The following is an 18685-nucleotide window of genomic DNA, read 5'->3' on the forward strand; positions in this document are numbered from 1 at the left end:
TCCCAGACTGCGAGAGTGCACAGGTTGGGCTGAGGGACCCCTGAAAATACACAAATTTTTGTGCACCGGGCCTCTAGTGATTTCATATGGTGGGTGAAAATGCTGTGAGGGGAATTAATGGGATAATGATGATGATGATAATACCTTTCATATACTGAGTCAGTTGTATGTGCTAGACGAAGTTTTCAGCATTTTAATGGAGTACCTTACTTAATCCTCAGAGCAACCCAGCAATATTATTGAACTTAATTATATTAAATCATGTATACAAGCCAGTATTCAAACGTGAGCTGCCTGACTCCAAGGGTGCGCATTCTTAAAAACTGTTTGACTTTGTTTTGGTGATAGGGTCAGTGAAGGCCTCATTGAGGAGGTGCTGCCTATTTAAACCTTAAAGTCACAAAGAAGAAGGGGATGAGTGGAGAAACCATTTGATAGAGAAAGGAGGCTGAGATTCAGTGAGATTGGCTAGTTATATTCAAGAAAACAGAACAGATTAGTTTTATCACATGCTGGCTAATTATAGAAAAAAAAAGCTGGGAAGTTCTTGAGATCAGGTGCTCACATATTAGGAGCAATAGCTTGTGCTTCATGGAATGTACTGAATTCTTGAGACAAGATGCAAGTTGTGCTTCAGACGACCTGGGCCATGGTGGGGGTAGCATAGTGTAATGATTAAGAGCCTGAGTCTGCCAGTAAGACTCTTGAATTTATATCCTATCTTTCATAATGATCCCTGCTAGTCAGTGAACCCCTAGACATCTCAGTTTCCTCATCCACAGTGTTACCCTCAGTGTTAATGATGTTAACTATGACTATGGTTATGAGAATTAAAGTAGGTCATTTATGTAAAATTCTTCCTATGGTGCATGTATTTAGTACTCAGTAAGTGCTAGCTTTTATGGTTAATGTGTAAATAATAGATTGTAGAAGAGACTGAAAACAGGGACGGACTTAATAGGCTATCAATACAGTCCAGATGATAAGAGGCAACATCGTGAACTAAGACTATGGCGATGGCAACTAAGAAGAGAACAGTTACACAAGGTATTTCATAAGTGCCTTTATGATTCATTAGGTGTGGGAGGCAGAGATGTGACTCTTTGAGTGTTCATGCCTGGCTCGCTATTTTCAGATATAGTATAACCAGGAAGACATGATGATTTGGAGAAGAAATTATGGACCCATAATCTGTATTGACTATGGATTAAAGGCATTCTTCAAGTTTTATCAAAATGTCACCAAGGCAATGTTTTAATCAAGTGTGATACAGATCAACTGGTGGTAGGAGATGATCCGGGTGGTGGATGCATGGGTTGTCTCCATGGTGAGAAAACTATTTCCTATGAAATGCTTTCTCTTTACATCAAGTATGTTTTTACTTTGGTAATAGCTGTATTTTCCTGTTTTTTCTAATACCTCTCTTTCTGTTTCTTTTCCAACATATTCAGAGTCTGGGGAACACAAATATATATATGCACTTAACATTTAAGAACATTTTATATAATATAAAAACATGTTTTTTAATGAAAGTTTGATATAAACTTATATTTATATCAAATACTTCTAGTTTATAATTATGGCCCTAATATGAACTTTTCTTTAAAAATTTTATAACTAAAAACAATAAATCAATTTAAAGAAAAAAAATACTAAGGAACCAGTAGTAGAGTCACTTGGCTTAACAAAGTCCTGAAAGGTAGGCTTGAATGACTGAAGGTTAGAAATCTCCTACAGTAAGCTAGGTACCAGTTTAAGCAATATTCTCACCCCATTTCCACAAAGGCTCTTAAAGGAAAACATTTCATATACGTCTAGGAGAAAACCACATTGCAATAATGGCTAAGATGAAAAAGAACTAGAACTAGAAATTTGATATTCCAAGAAAGTTGTTAACATAACTTTGTGGATGTTAACTAATTATGGAGCTTTGCTTGAAGATAGGAATGACATCAGGCATCAAACAAAAGACCATGTGGAAAATTCCAGTCATTACAAAATCAACCATCACAAGAATCGGGCTGCCTCTCAGCATTGGTGTTCAGTTTCAGTTCAGCCCTCTCCACAGAGGCAACTGTAATAGGACTGCCCTCAAGTACAAACCAGCAAGAGCAGGGAGTGGACAAGAAGACCAATGCAAGGACTAACTACCATATTAAAATTTTCATTGAGTAGAAGTGATCAATTAGATGATGCTACTCAAATCTGATATTTAGCAGTTTTGCTTTGATTTCCCTAGGAAGATTAATAGCTGTGTGACACCTGGGTGATATTTCTTCCTGTGCTTTCAGTAAGTGGATCACTTTCTTCTGGCAGCATCTCTCAAGAGACAGTAAATACTCTAGATCGTCCTCAATATGAGACAGTGGGAAGGGGATGATGTTAGTCCCTGTGATAAAAGCCAACCCCTTCCTCATCACCTTTTGGTTTTAATGCAACTCTGAGCTCAAATAACTGAACAAAAGATTGGCTAGTCATGACTTTGTGGGTTCTGTTTTAGGGTACTGAAATAATTATAGATATGAATATACAACAGAACTTGATGTTCAATTTCACATTCTGGAAGTGTGCAGACTTAGAGATTATTTTTACACATGTTCTTCCTTCCACAGATGGAAGATTTTACTTCTAAGGCAATCCTGAATCTTTTTTTGGCACCAAATGAAACACTGTTCTAGTACTTGATGGTCAGGGTTTTTAGTGAATAATGGAGCAGAAGGCCCCTTTTAAAAATATGTATCTGAGCATTTCTTTGACTCTCATTCAGGTTCTTTTTTCAAAATAAAAGAATATTTAGGAGAAATCTGAAAATGCCAATAACAGTGTGAGGGCCAGATAGCTCTTTGAATTTGAGGATGGTTTTTATGAAGGTAGAATCTTAAATTTCCATTTTTGTATAGGTCTTAAATTTGCTTCTGTACAAAAGACCAAGGCCTTATTCCCCATAAGTCAGCACAAAACTGTGTCACTGTGTCTTACAAAATCTAGGCTAGGTGTGGAGGGGAAATCAGGTATATGTGAGTAAATCAACAGAAAACAGCTCAACCAATTGAAAGACATGTCTTAATAAATGGTAATCTGAGAACACTAGGTTTATATTTGAAATCGGAAGCACTTTACTTTTTTCCTCCTACACATAATAAGCTTGTGGTACAGCTCTTTTTGTTCACATTGGTTATCTGGGAAAACTGATGCCCTGAGAATTTCAATAATTTCTCAATATCAACAGCTGGTAATTGATGAAACTGAGGTTTGAACCCAGACCTATTTGATACTCCAGTGATAGAGTCAGTTCAAAAGATTAACTTATTGAATGGAGAATTAGTCCATATTCACTATGGTCACTTTTCTACATTTTTGCACAATTGATTTTTTCTGTGCAATTACTTTAAACGCTTCTATTTCAATATTTTATGAAACATTTCTTAAAGGAAGCATTATATCTATACCTAATAAGTATTTTCTTTTTAAATAATTGCTGCTTATTCTTGCTTAAAGAAAGTAAGCAAATAATTTACTAGTCCAATTTGAATTCAGTTTGCTTCAGATTGAAATAATCCATTTATATATATTTGATTATACAAGAATACCAATTATAATTTTCTCTAGTAAATTAAAACACTTTAATTTTCTGAATATCACCTGTAGACAGCTACTGAAAAGCCTTCTGGAGCATATACACCACAATTTTAGCTCTTAAAGGGTCATTTAGAATTCTCTTTAAATGCATCTTACCAGAAGTTGTCTTCACTACATCTGTGGTATTTCTCAGTCCAACAAATGAAAATTGATAAAGCCTCCAAGATCTTGTGTCACCCACTTCAACAGAGTTACGCTTCCATTGATAGACAATTTCTTCCCGTGGATAGCCATCTGCCAAGAGGTGGGAAAGCACATGTTTAAAATGATTATAAATGAACATATGTAGCAACCACCTTCCAGGAACAAGACACCAAAGAATGTGCTGAGAGAGATAAAGTTATGACTTAATGAGAACCCTGGACTAAAGAGTCTCATCTTAGAGAAAATAAATACAGTGACATCCTATCCTAATGGGAAGTTAGATTTAAACATTATGAGGTTAAAATCATCCCTGAAAGTCACTTAAATTGCATAGCAGATATACTATACATTGTTTAATATATACTATATGCACAATCTACATTGGGGTGAGATATATGTGGTCAGTATAAATAGACAGTACACATGTAAGATATTGTTTCAGCATGAAGGGGAGTCAACCACGGAAGGGGAATCATGCAGAAACAGAAAATATTGAGAGAAGAGCAGCCTTAAAGTTCCTCTCCAGAACATGCACCCTTAGTAGAAGGTGGTGGGGAAAAATAACCTCAACTATTTACATTAATTATTCTCTCTCTCAATTTTTTTGGTTTTCATTTTAATTACAGAAATCTGTAATGATAATGCAGTGACTATCAGTACCATTTCTTTGCCCAATACCCTAGACCAGTGGTCGGCAAATTCATTAGTCAACAGAGCCAAATATCAACAGTACAACAATTGAAATTTCTTTTGAAAGCCAAATTTTTTAAACTTAAACCATATAGGTAGGTACATTGTTATTAACTTAATTAGGGGACTCCTAAGGCTTAAGAAGAGCCACACTCAAGGGGCCAAAGAGCCGCATGTGGCTCGTGAGTCGCAGTTTGCCGACCACGGCCCTAGACAAGTTTCTTAATTTTTTACGAATTATTTGCTTCCTTATGGTGGTTATGATAATACTTATTTCATGAAATTGATGATCAATGTACATTTAATGGATAAACATTACTATTAAGTAAACAATATAATAAACTTTCAATTAAAAATTAATTAGGGAGAGATTTTAAAAAATTAGAAAGCATCTCAACTGTTTGTCTACTAATAATGCTATGGAAAGATGAGTCTTGATTACGGAGGCTGATTCACTACTTAGCAAAAAATTATTTGTGTCTTCCTTTTCTTCGTTTTCTTTTGGTCCAACTCTGTGTCTGTTGTGTATTTATTAATTAAGAAGAAGGAAAAGAGAAAGCAGTATCCCCTGATAGAGCAGGGGTGGGGAGGCAGGATGTGCTGGAAACAGGAAAATAATGATGATATTAAGGAACTTCCTATGGAGAATGTAATTATGATTTAATTTTTGATAGCAATAAGTAATATTAAGTTGTGTTTGGGTTCAGAAGACGGTTGTCAATTGGTGATATAAAGGCACAAAAATCACCAGTTCTTAAGCTTAGCTGATTCAGGAATAATCCCAGTTGAAAGATTAAAGGAAAATAAATCTAATCTCCTAAAGCTTGGGGAAGTTTGCACTAAAAATATTCCATTCTTGGATGAAGTAAAACATATGAAATAAGTTTTATAGTAAAACCTTTTGTAAATATAGGGTGGGGGAAAAGTGGGTTTACAGTTGTGAGTATCAAAAGGCAGAGCTTATTCTTATATTATTATTTACAAATTATCATATTTTTATACGAACAACTATAAATCTACTTTGCACAACCCTGTTTATATGATACTAGAGGCCTGGTGCATGAATTCGTGCACCCTCAGCCTGGCTTGCGGGATTGGACCAAAACTGGTTCTCCGACATCCCTTGAGGGGTCCCAATTGTGAGAGGGCACAGGCCAGGCCAAGGGACCCCACTGGTGCATGATTGGGGCTGAGGAGTGATGTGGGAGGTTGGCCAGCTGGGGAGGGACCGCGGGAGGGCTCCAGGGCATGTCCAGCCATCTCGCTCAGTCCTAATCTGCTGGACCCCAGCAGCAAGCTAACAGACCGGTCGGAATGTCTGCCCCCTAGTGGTCAGTGCATGTCATAGCGAACGGTTGAGTGACCTTAGCATATCATTCGCATATTATGCTTTGATTGGTTGAATGGACAACTGGACGACTGGATAATTAGCATATTAGGCTTTTATTATATAAGATACAGTGATGCTTTTCCTTTAGTTCCATTTGGAATTGCTTTAGTTATAAAATAACGATTGATTCTCTCATCACTGATTTTTTTAAATGATGGTTATTATGATTTAATTGGCTCTTAGGAGTCTCCTTCAATCTAAGGCTGGGAAATTATATTTATGAAAATAAAAATTAAAATTCATAATCAGTTTTCATTGCTTTATATGTACAGTTGGCAGATCAATAATAAGGAGGAGGTGAGCAACCTAACACGTTTGCTGCACAAGTAGTGAGACAAATATTTGTTTTTAATTCAGGCAGGAAATATGTGAAGGTTACTAAAGCTTATTGTAATTTATGCTAGAATCATCATGAATCTTTTTACTATAGTCTATTATCTGATTATGGTAATAATAGTTAAGAAAAATAATAGAGCTTTTTATTGAACCTTGTGTATTGAGATAGCATACCAAGCATTTTACAAACAAAAGAGTATTGTGCTGGGCAGGTCTTATAATCTCTGTTGGGTATCTGGGAATGTGGACTCACTGATGAGAGATTTAGTAATTTGCTCAGGTCTGTGTTGATAGAGTTGGAATTTGAACTGGACTATGGAATGCCCATAATCAGTCTTTTACTCACTGGTGGATAACTAGTTCTAGGTATTACTAGAATTCCAAGAGAGGGAGGTAGTCATTAATTTTGTTGTCTTTAACAGGTATACAGAATTGGAATGTGCAAACCACACTGTTGGATCTCTGTGCATCCTGACAGGTAAGGGAGAAATTAAGTAACAAATGTGCTGCTATTCTTCTCCTGGGCCCATGGAGGGAGGGAGATGTATAATCCACCATTACCCCTTTCTATTCAGCATAGGCCTGGTTTTACAGTTCTCCTCAACAAAGGGCTCCTAGCAACCACTGCCAATTTATTAAAAGTTTATACATCAATAAAACTTATTTGTAACTCCTGATAAATTAGACCCTTTTCTGCAAGAATCACTCTAAAAAGACCAAACTGGCATTATGATGAAAGAAACTGTCAAAATCTTCAGAGAAAACAACATTGCTTAATGCAATTTTGTATTTTCTGTAAATCTCCCAATTAATTGACAATGCAATTAGACTATTGGTGAGAGGAGCTACAGACCACAGAATGAGTGTTACTTACAACTGGAGAACTCCAAGGGGCAGGAGTGTTCATCCATTGGAAAATTGTGCAACTGTAATTGGCACTCAGCATCAATTGTCAACCTAAACAGAAACATATGAAAGATAACTAAAAATATTTTAGACATAGTTTTAAAAATGTACTTTAGCACAATTTCTAATGACCATTCTCCATCTTCATTCTTGGGGAGTATATTTCACATTCTTATGGATAACACAAGATGATTCTCACTGAAGAAATCCACCGAGTCCAGGAGAAAAGCATTTAAGACCTAATGTGGTCCCTTCATTTTCACAAACTGAACATTTTCATTGACCTCAACTCCATTTTTTTCAAACCTTAGGATCACAAGTTTTTTTTTTGGCAAATTAATTGCACACATGAAATTGTTCAGTGAATATATTTAACAGAACAAATTGTTGTAAGAACTTAAGTTCATTTACTGTTTGCATATAAATGAATGCTGATAATTCTCAGATTGTATCTGGTAATTAAAGCAGAACTTTCTGTAAGTACTTGTTAGCTGTTAGCATTAAATTACTACATGTGAGTTTAAAAATACCTATGTTTCACAGTAGGGTATTATGCATTTTATAATGGAACACCATGACGCCATTAACTAAGGTTTTATAAAGTAGAAAAATATCTAATGGTAAACAGGAAATGTTGAATAAATAGACACAGACATACTAGGAATATGTCTGCCAATGAGTTTCAAATAGTTTACATCTGAGAATACTTATTAAACATATAGGTTTTCTGGATCCCAATGGGCTGGATCTCTAGAAGGGAGAAAATTTAAAGGTGTTCAGATGATTTGATCACTTTAGGACAAAGTATGAACATACTCTAAAATGGTAATAGTGATGGATTGATGTTTTAAATTTCACATTTTTAAATATATTTCTTACAATGATATCAACCTTGAAGTAATAAAAATGTTGTTTGATGAACATTTGTTAATTTAAAAGATTTTACAGTTTAGCATGCTTTTTCATTTGGGAGATTTTTTTGTGTAGTATAGTAGAGCAATTACTGATCTTGAAATATAACTGGTAATCACTGAGCCATTAATTGTTTATATGGCACGGGGCAAAGGTGAATTGTTCTATCATTTAATAAGCATTACTATGGCTTTATTTTCTTTGAACTTGACCGAAGTCACCAAACTAGTGGCACAGTTGAGATCTGAACCCAAGATTATGATGTGTCTCCAAAGCTGGAGGTTTTAATCATTGTCACTCTTTCAAAGAAAAGATTAGTTTTAGTCATATGTAAAACTTTAATTAAATTTGATATATTTAGTATGTTTCCAAATTAAACTAGAATTATTAAAATTGAAAACAATATAGATCATTTGCAGAAACAAAGATAGATACGTACATATATATCTATGCACACACATTCATAATGCATTATAGATAAGAACAATAATAAAATCATCTCTCAGCATAGATTGGCAACTCATTCAAACTTTGATTGAATTTTATGAGTGACATTTTTAAGGTGGTTTCCATAATTAAAAATTGTATAGTGATTCTGCAAATCAAGGGAAGTGAGAAAAATGACTATAATGTTATGAGAATATAAAGGAACTTGAGATAGTGTAACTTAATACTTCAAAAGTTTAGACCAAGCCCTGATTTATCAAACTTTGATTTCCACTAGATACAAATTACAGTCATTGCTGTATGTCTAATTTAATAAAACTCATGATGAATTCAAAATATATATGATGACTTTCTTCTATACTTGTAGCCATTTATTCCTAGTGATCAACTCTGTTTAACTGATATAAATGTTTGAAGCCATTTTAAAGTATTTTATTTTGTATGTTGACTATTATGTAAGGCATTATGTATATGTCACAAGGGCATTTAACATGAATCATTTGGAAGTTAAAAGTTCTAGGATACTGAGACCTAGAAGAATCATATTTATATCTTTTACTAAAAATATTTATGAATAAATTTAGTCTCTGCTATGCTTACTATATATCAGAGTTAAGCACTTTTCTTATCACACCGTTTAGTCCTTCTAACAACTCCATAAGATAAGAATCATCATCTCTATTTTATAGAAATCAAAGAAATTAAATGTAAGAGTTAGCTCAGTTGGATGGGGAGTGTGTTGTGGGGTGGTCATGCCTTCTTTTCCAATAATCCCCATTATTTCCCACCTAAATCCTCTCAATAAAAATGTAACCAACTAAAAACATCAAACTTACTGTACAAATAAGGCTTTGAGATAAATCTTCTATCTAGCACTAAGACCCCCGCTACAGATAGCTGCCCCCAAGTCCTGTACATAGAAATTCTGAAGAGTTGCCCTAGTACATATAGATAGTATGCTGTAGAGCTAGGAACTAAAGCCAGGTTTGTCTAATTTTTAAGCCTATGTACTTCTCTATTATATTATTTAGTAATATATGCTCACCAATGAAAAAAAATCCAGCATAGAATTATTTTAAATACATCTAAGTATTATGCTAGGATAATGGCATAGAAAACATCCCAAATATTACTTAATGTTTAACTTCAGAAAATAAAAAAAGCTCCAAGTTTTCCCTAAAGATGTCTTTCAAAATAGCCAGTAAATTAATTCAAACAGCCTACCAATGTAGTGGGGAGTTGGTGCTGGGAGATGGAATTCATTCTAGGTACTTGCCATTGTGTAGCTAAAAAGAGAAAGACATACAGGAGACTTCTGCATAAAAAAAAAATCTTCTTTTGCAACAGTTTCCTTGGAAACGGAGACATTTCCAAGCATAACAACTAGTAGTCCTAAGGATGACTGTGTTTTAGTTTCCATATTTTAAAGTTGCAGGACACACACACAAAAGCCAAGATTGATGCAAGATCAGGTGATCTTACAAAGGCAAGGACAATTTCATGTGCTTGTGAGGAAAAAAAGAGTTCTCACATCAGTCATAGAAAATAAGTTTCACCTATTTCTAGTCCTTTGAAAAAGCTTACTGACAACAGAAAGAAAACTAATTTTGTAGTGCCACATACTATTTTGTTCAAACATGGCAACCCTGATGTTGGCTTGACGTTTTTGTGTGTGTGTGTTTGGTCTCAAGGAGAGTGTGGTTGATCTTTGTTTTACTCCCAGCAATTACTCTTTTTTTTTTTTTTACTTCTGAAAGAATACCTTAAGGTGTAGAGCACTCGACCATCATTCCAAATTCTCAGCATCCTATTGGGGGTGGTTATCCAATGTGCATCAGCCTTTTTTGAATTTCTGAAGAAAGTGTCTGGAATCCAGATTTTCCCCACCATGTTGCTATTCAATCGGAGGACTTTAATGGTGCTGTTGAATTTCAAACGTCTGTCATACCATGTTTGGGCAAAAAATATATCAATTGTATATTCCTGTTACAAAGAAAAATATGAAACACAATATTTATATTACAGTTGGGTTATATTGTAGAGCATTTTTTTTGGTATTTGTCATCTTTGTTCTCATTGCTATTTTGAGCTACACTTTGGCTTTGAATAGTCCAAAAGAAAGCAAAGACTTTGCTAAGGAGACTCACTATCTCTGGTAGACGAGTTGATATTTTTATGAAAGAAAAAAAAACAATGAAAAAGGATGGTCTAAATAAATTCTGGCAAAAGATCAGAGCCCTGCTACATTTGTTTGCATTTGGTGTGGATAGAGCAGAGTTTCTCATGTTATTTGGGCTATCTAATATTTTGTTGTGGGGGCTGTCTTGTGTATTTTAAGATAGGAGCATACCTAGCCTCTACTCACTAGATGCCAGTAGCGCCAACACAAACCTCACCCACAAAGTTGTAACAACTAAAAAATACCTCTAGACATTGCTAAATGTCTCAGTGAAGACAATCACCTGGGTTGAGAACCTCTGCTGTAGAGTGAAAGTGAAGAATACCTAACACAGTCCTAAACTGGAGCTGTGGAGCCTCAGTTACCTCATAATAACATGGGGACCCTAAAGAATCTATCTTGCTGGGTAGTGTGAGGACAGAAAAAGAGAACACACATAAAGTGCTTTTCAGTGTGTCTGGCAGATAGAAAACACCAATATAATGTACAAGGTAACCTTTAAAAAAACACACAAAACTATTATAGTTGTTGTCTTTTCCTCCAAACAAGAAGAAATAAACCAATTCCAAATAAGTTTAACACTTTACTGATCGCTATCACAAAGCATATTCCCAAAATGCCAAATTGCTGTGGTGATTAATTACTCCGCAATGATTACTCTCAAGGGCATACCACTAAAGTGGCAAGTGATTGACTGTAATCAAAGAGAATTAAATATGATGTGAATTCAGACCATGAGGCCTGGCATCAGAACACCCAAATTCTAGTTTGACTATCATTACTTTGCCTCATCCTTACTGTTCTGTATTATTTCCTAGTACCTCCTGCTGCCACACCTCATTGCACTTGACTACATTTCCACTGGGGTAAGACATAGCACTTGGTTCACCATTTAATTCCATATTTGCAGTCTACACAGCATAAGAAAGGAACCTATCTTGTGAAATTCATTGTCAATGAATTAATGCCAGTAAGTAGAGTAAATTAACAATTTCTGATGTACACTTTGGCAAAACACATACAAATAAATAAAGAAAATTAAAAATAAGAGCTTTAAGATTAATCAAACCAGTAGCTCTGGGGACTAGTATTCTGGATAGTAAAAGTTCTGTGCCTTCTTCTTCTTAGATTTACAGTTTGCATCAAAATGCTAAATATTCTGAGAATTTTAGTTGTAAAGAAGAAATGTGTTGGCATTTATTTAATGGTTAAATAAGTAAGCTTATTTTTGTGAATTATGCAGGTGGTGGTATACTTTTTAATCACCCCAATTGAGAGCAATTAAAGTTTCTCATATTTCTGACTCAATAGAGTGTACTAATTGCTAGCTTGGTAAACACTATTTTAAGGTGTTAGCATTACGATGTTATGTTATGTTATATGATATTGTTATACTATAGACTCCAACTTAGTTTCTCATTTCAGATTTGGATAGAAAGTGTTATACAATAATAACTTGCACTTATTGTTACATCTAATCAATTATTTCCTCTGAGAAACAGTTCTGATTTGAAGCAAACTATGCCTTCTCCACACCAACACTATTCTAAAAAGTAGTGGAGCCCTATATTGTATTTTGTAGTAAGCAGTACTTACCAAGTAAACAATTATTGAATTTTAAGTATAACATTTTCTACAAATTAATTTTATACATATGATCACATTTAATTCTCATAACAAATCATTAAAATTATCCTTATGTTGCAAGAGAGGAAAACTGAAAGATTCTCCCTTCTGCATTTTTTGTTGGCATTTTATTGCTATTTTCATCATACCACATGGACCCTTTAATATGCTAATAATATAGACAAACTATTAGAAACTTACCATATTGATAGCATTCACTGGACCGATGCTATTCACATACATGTCTGTGTGAATTAATGTTGGCTTCACTGTAAAGAGAACCACAGAGAAGCACAATATTTTAAACTGTGCTATTCTAGAAATACATTTACTTTGCCATTTTAGAAGTGGTTTATTTACAACTAATTTGGTGCCAGTGACTAATTCTCCTCTTTTAAACGACTCTGTTTTCAACGAAATATCTCCATTTAGCATGTAAATGCTATAACTAAGCATAGTAGAATTTCAAAACTGGTTTTCCTTTCAAGACTATGTAAAGATAAACAAATAAGAAAAAATTCCTCAGATTTCCCCCCCTTCAGATAGCCTGAATTTTACCATTTTTCCTTCAAGCTCTGAAATCTATTTGGGCATTACTACCTGACTTGCTCCATATAGAAAAAAATAACTACTTAGTGACCTATAAAAATAAGCATGAGAAACATGAAGTAGATATAAAGAGCAACAAGTATTGTGAATTGTTTTGGAATATTTGCACCTGTTGGTTCCATTTATGACCGCTTTATCCTAATATACCTCTAGCCAAAACAAAATCAATCTTCCTCAGTGACTTCATGGATTCTGTGACTCATCAAATAATACGAGGAAACCATATGGAAACCCAATACACACCTATTTGTCAAAGAGGACTGATATTAAAAATCATGAAGTGTTACATTTATGACTAAATGCAAATGCATATGCTCCATTTTCATTTCACGTTTAATGAACAAGGGTCCATAATATCATTCCTGGCTTCAATTCAACATGTATCTCATTTTTTAACCACTTTCCTTGAAAGTGTGCCCTAATTCTCAGTGGTGGATTGAATTCTTTGCTATTCACTGTATCTACAACCTTCCTGTCACCTCATTGAGGCTACTTCTCTCCTTCGAACTTTGGGCTTGACTATCTGATTTGGTTTGGCTAACAATATATAGACAAAAGTGGGTGTGCTAGTTCTAACCCAAGCATTTAAGCCTTATGAGCTTCTACTTTCTCTCTTGCTCTTTGCTATTATCATGAGACGAATACTCCCAGCTAGTGCTGTTCCCAGGAGTAAAATAAGAGAGAGTACAGATTTCCTTAATGAACAGCCCGTTGGGCTTACATTAAATCACCACCCCTAACAGGTGCTAAGAAAATGCCTATTGTAATTTGCCATTGAGAATTTGTGGTTGTTTATTACACACAATAGGTAACAAGTATATCCTTCCTTTATCATAATATGCTTTTTTTATGTCTCTTCATAAAGAACTTGTCACTTTTCTTCTACAGCCTTTGTCTGGGATACCTAACAAAAATTGAATTTCTAGCTCTCAAATCTCACTTGAAAATCATCTTTCCTCATTTGAACTTATCAATGCCCATCCTACCTTCAAGCCAGAATGCTACTTATATATTTTTTTATCTATTTTTATAACATATAGTGAAGGTTTCATTTAAATAATTCTGGTTATCGAAATATGCTAGTGTTGTCTTCTAATGTGGTAGGCATGTTTATGAGTTTCGATCTACACCAAGGTACAAAAGACTTCAACATACCTCCTATATCAGGTCGGAGTTTATTGTCATATCCTTCTAGGAGGTTGTTTAAGATAATAGTGACATCACCCTCGGGAACTTTTGGTGTCAAGACCCATGTTTTGTTAGAAGCATAATCTTCATAGTCGTCATCAGATTTTTGGCTAGTAAGGCTAAGAAAACAAAAAATATTGGTTACAAAACACATAGACTATACTCAAATTAATTTTTATCCTCAGACTATTGGTGGAAAAGGAGAAGTGACACCAGGTTATAGGAATCCATTAAAATGGACTAGAGTGGAAATTTTCACCTGAGGATTTGTCTAGGTAATTGAACTGCACAGATGTACATTATAATTTGTAAAAGTGAACTCTTCCATTTTGCAGAATGCTCTGCCCTCCTATCTCTAAGTAGACTATGTTTACCAGCTTTTGCCTTTTCCATAGTGGTTCTTTTTGCCCACCTGCCCAGCCTTATGAAAGATGGATAAAACCCCACACACTATTTTTGTGAAAGTGATGCTTAAACTATCATAATGTAGGCTAAGAATTCAGGCATAATGTCTACTTCTTTTTCCTTTGAGAAGTTAACTTGCTTCAACCTATTAATGAAAGTAAGAGACTGATAATTAGATTCACTCCCACAAACCGCCAGACGAGCCTCTCCCTCCTCAATTGAACTACTGAGGAGAGCTCAGGCTTGCTGCCTTTTCCTCCCCCAGGGTGTGTGTATGTGCATTTTGTCTCCTCACTTGCACTGAAGGCAAGGGCGGTTCATTTATCTTTGATTGTTAAGAACCTGGGACTATGAAAGAAAATGTAGTCGCAGACTTTAAACCACCTTTTACTACAGCAAAAGTTCCTAAGCTGGAAACTCATACTATTGCTTATTGTACTGCAATCAGATATGAAATTACCTATTTTGAGTGATCAGAAAGCCACGTAATATCCTGACTCAGTTTTCTATGCCCCACGATTGGGCCAGAAGCTAAGGCTGACTTTGGAAAGATACTAAAATTTCTATAGCTTATCTCTCCACTGCTCCACATTCCAATCCCCCTCACCCCCCACAACAAGATAATTGTATTTTCCAGACCTAGGGGCAATGCAAAACCTTGCAAAAGCTGCCATTTTCATTTTTATCAGCACTCAGTGAATATAGGTTCTTCCTATTATTTATTATGAAAAAATTACAAATGTAAAATATAAAATTTCCCATCCCATCGTCAGTATATTTTCCCAAATATATATGGTATAGACTGGATCTTGTTAGAAAATAAATCACTGTCACATTACTCTGAATAAAAAAAGTATATATAAATATATATATGAAATATACATATATTTCAAACCATATTTATCAACTTTCTTCAGTCATAATCATATATATGGCTGTGTTTTATAGATGTAACTTGGAGATAAATAGATGGATAGATGATTAAATATGGTAGAAGAAGGCTGATAAGTAATTAATGTGATTTGAGAATGAGTGAGGGAGATGACGTTTTTATTATTTTTAAATACAATTTTATTGATTTTAGAGAGAGAAGAAGGGAGAGGGAGAGAAAGAGAGGAACATTGATGTGAGAGAGAAACATCAAGTGGTTGCCTCCTGACCAGGGATCGAACCTACAACCTGGATATGTGCTCTGACTGTGAATTGAACCCCTGACCTTTTGGTGTATGGGAAGATGCTCAAACAACTGAGCCACACCAGCCAGGACAGGGAGATGATGTTTTAAGAGTAATAAATGGCATAAATCAACTTAATAAGCAAGTGATCTCTTTTTATATTCTTTTAAAGCTTTATGAAAAGGAAACAAACTGAGTCACACATCTGCATAACACCTACCATAGCCCGTGTTTTACATCTTGCACTTTAGTAGCATAGGAACTTTAAACAAAATGTGAATTTCATAGCGTACCTGTAGAGGATATGAAGGGCTGGACAAGCTCCAACCAGCAGAGACACCAGTTCTCTTGCCAGGAAAATCCCTCTCGGGCCTCAATTCATCATTTCTCCAGAGCACTGTGAACTCTGCCTAATGGAACTCTAATGGGACTCTGATCCTATGACCCAAATCTTACTAGTTTAGTAAGAAAAAAACTCTCTAAGAAAATTTTAAGTCCTTCCAATAAATCACTGGGGAAAAGAATATATTTGGCCCATTAGATGTCATCATAATGGAATTTTACTCCTGTTTGATTTGGTCATGCAATAGGGCCTTTTAAAAAATTATCCCTCATTCTTTGCCTTTCTCCCTTTGTGTCTGTCTCTCTTTCTGTCTCTCTGTCTCTCTCTATCAGGCAAATACACCTTATTAAAGTTTCTTCAAGGGAAGGTGACATATATAGTAAGTTGTTTGGTTTGCTTATTTATAGCACTGCTTCATACTAAGAAATAAATTATCCAAGCCTCAACGTGCTGTATTACTGAATTATCCAAGCCTCAACGTGCTGTATTACTGACATTGCTATTATTGGGCCAACTAGGAGGAAGAATGCTACTTTCCAGAATTGCACCAATAATTCTCTTAATATTATCACCTATTGGATGCCAGAATAGTACTTATCACCTATTGGATGCCAGAATAGTACTTAAATTGATCTCATTTAAAAGTGTCAGTGATGGTTTTTTGTGTGTTTTTTTCAGACTTCAGGAAACCAACTTAGCCACAGAGAGGTTAAACAGAGTAGAGAAACTAGAATATATACTTGGGAATTAGAAATTACCAGGTCTGTTTATTGGATTTATATCTTGCCTCTGTCACTATTTTATGCCATTGGGCAAATTATTTAACCTAGCTTAACAAACCTATTATTATTATTATTATTATTATTATTATTATTTTATTTTGTTTTGTTAGTCCTCAACTGAGGATATTTTTTCATTGATTTTTAGGGAGAGTAGGAGAGAGAGGGAAAGACAGAGAGCAACATTAATGTGAGAGAAACACATCAATTAATTGCCTCCGCGGGAGCCTTGACCAGGGCCCAGGCCGGGGAGGAATCTGCAACCAAGGTACCTGCCTTTGACCTGAATTGAATCTGGGGCCCTTTGGTCCACAGGCCAACACTCTATCCACTGAGCCTAACTGGCTAGGATGAATCCTTCTCATTTGAAAATAAAGTTAATACTAGAGTTTATATCGAATTTTTGTGTAAGGTTATTAATGCTTAGCATGATGCCTGACACATAGTTTAGAAAACAGGTTTATTATAATGATTAGTATAAAGAGACCCTTACTATGTTTATAATAATAGCTCCAACCATGTAACTAAAACCTGATTCTACAGATGCTGCCTTTTAACTAATATGGTCTGAGAAGGACTATAAAAACAGATGTTTTCCATAATGAGCCCCTCCATTATAAATAAATGGAGTTATTATTCTCTAGAACTTTCCCAGCTGAATTGAATCTGGGGCCCTTTGGTCCACAGGCCAACACTCTATCCACTGAGCCTAACTGGCTAGGATGAAACCTTCTCATTTGAAAATAAAGTTAATACTAGAGTTTATATTGAATTTTTGTGTAAGGTTATTAATGCTTAGCATGATGCCTGACACATAGTTTAGAAAACAGGTTTATTATAATTATTAGTATAAAGAGACCCTTACTATGTTTATAATAATAGCTCCAACCATGTAACTAAAACCTGATTCTACAGATGCTGCCTTTTAACTAATATGGTCTGAGAAGGACTATAAAAACAGATGTTTTCCATAATGAGCCCCTCCATTATAAATAAATGGAGTTATTATTCTCTAGAACTTTCCCAGCTGAGGTCTCAATTAATAGGGCTGATGCATAATCTGGGATTGTGTCCAGATTTGTCTTTAAAAAAGAAAAAAGAAACTCTCTCATTCAATGTTGCCTGTTTCTTTATCATTCTTTGGAGTCAAAAACGTCCACGTATATAGGTGAACAAACTATAGGGGTAATGAGGTATGACCATTCAAGAAGGCATTCTATAGAATTGTGAACCTCATGAGAATGCCAGGGTAGGAATTCTAATATATAAAGAGCCAGGTGTCATCACGACTGAACGGATGACCGGTCACCATGAAGTGCATGGAGCACCCTTCCCTCTGGCCCCCAAGCTGTTCGCCTTGAGGGGGTGGTGGCAGTGGGTGGGACTAGGGACTATTGAGTGGCGGGCTGCTTCACAGGGCTGCATTGAGCTTAGCAGAGTTTTGCAGAGCAGTCACAGGGCAAGGGAGTTTTGTGGAGCAGTCACAGGGTGGGGGAGCCTTGCGGAGCAGTCACGGGGTTGGAGGAGTTTCACAGAGCAGTGGCGGGGCTGGGGGAGCAGTTGAGGGGCTGTGAGCATCGTGGAGCATCCCAGGATGGGGAGCTTCACATAGTATCACAGCGCGGCAGAGGCCAGCGATGGAGGCCAGGCTGGGCCTGTGGATCCTAACCACACATGATTTTGTGCATGCTGGGCCTCTAATCCTATATAATAAAGAGGTAATATGCAAATTAACCCTCATGCCCTCACAAGATGGCTGCCTATGACCAGGCCAGCAGGGGAGTTAGTGAGGGACAACCAAATGACTGAACAAACAGGCTGCGTGGGGCGATTAGGCTGGTGGGGGGGCCATGAGGGAAAACCAGGCTGGCAGAGAGGGCAGTTGGAGGTGACCAGGCCAGCAAGAGGGAAGTAAGA

The 18685-nt window shown here is 35.8% G+C and overlaps 1 protein-coding gene across 2 annotated transcripts in view; it reads right to left on the reverse strand.

Annotated features, from left to right (window-relative positions):
* GABRG2 (gamma-aminobutyric acid type A receptor gamma2 subunit) overlaps positions 1-18685 on the reverse strand; it is a 90490-nt gene that overhangs the window by 49472 nt on the left and 22333 nt on the right. For both annotated transcript variants that reach the window (XM_006098595.3, XM_006098594.3), the window contains exons 2-6: positions 14034-14185; positions 12471-12538; positions 10227-10447; positions 7074-7156; positions 3736-3873 (exon numbers count right to left, since the gene is read on the reverse strand). In XM_006098595.3, coding sequence (XP_006098657.1) covers positions 3736-3873; positions 7074-7156; positions 10227-10447; positions 12471-12538; positions 14034-14185 — 662 coding nt within the window. The remainder of the gene's footprint in view (positions 1-3735; positions 3874-7073; positions 7157-10226; positions 10448-12470; positions 12539-14033; positions 14186-18685) is intronic.

This window comes from Myotis lucifugus, unplaced genomic scaffold (assembly GCF_000147115.1).
Source record: "Myotis lucifugus unplaced genomic scaffold, Myoluc2.0 scaffold_243, whole genome shotgun sequence".
Taxonomy (NCBI): Eukaryota; Metazoa; Chordata; class Mammalia; order Chiroptera; family Vespertilionidae; genus Myotis; species Myotis lucifugus.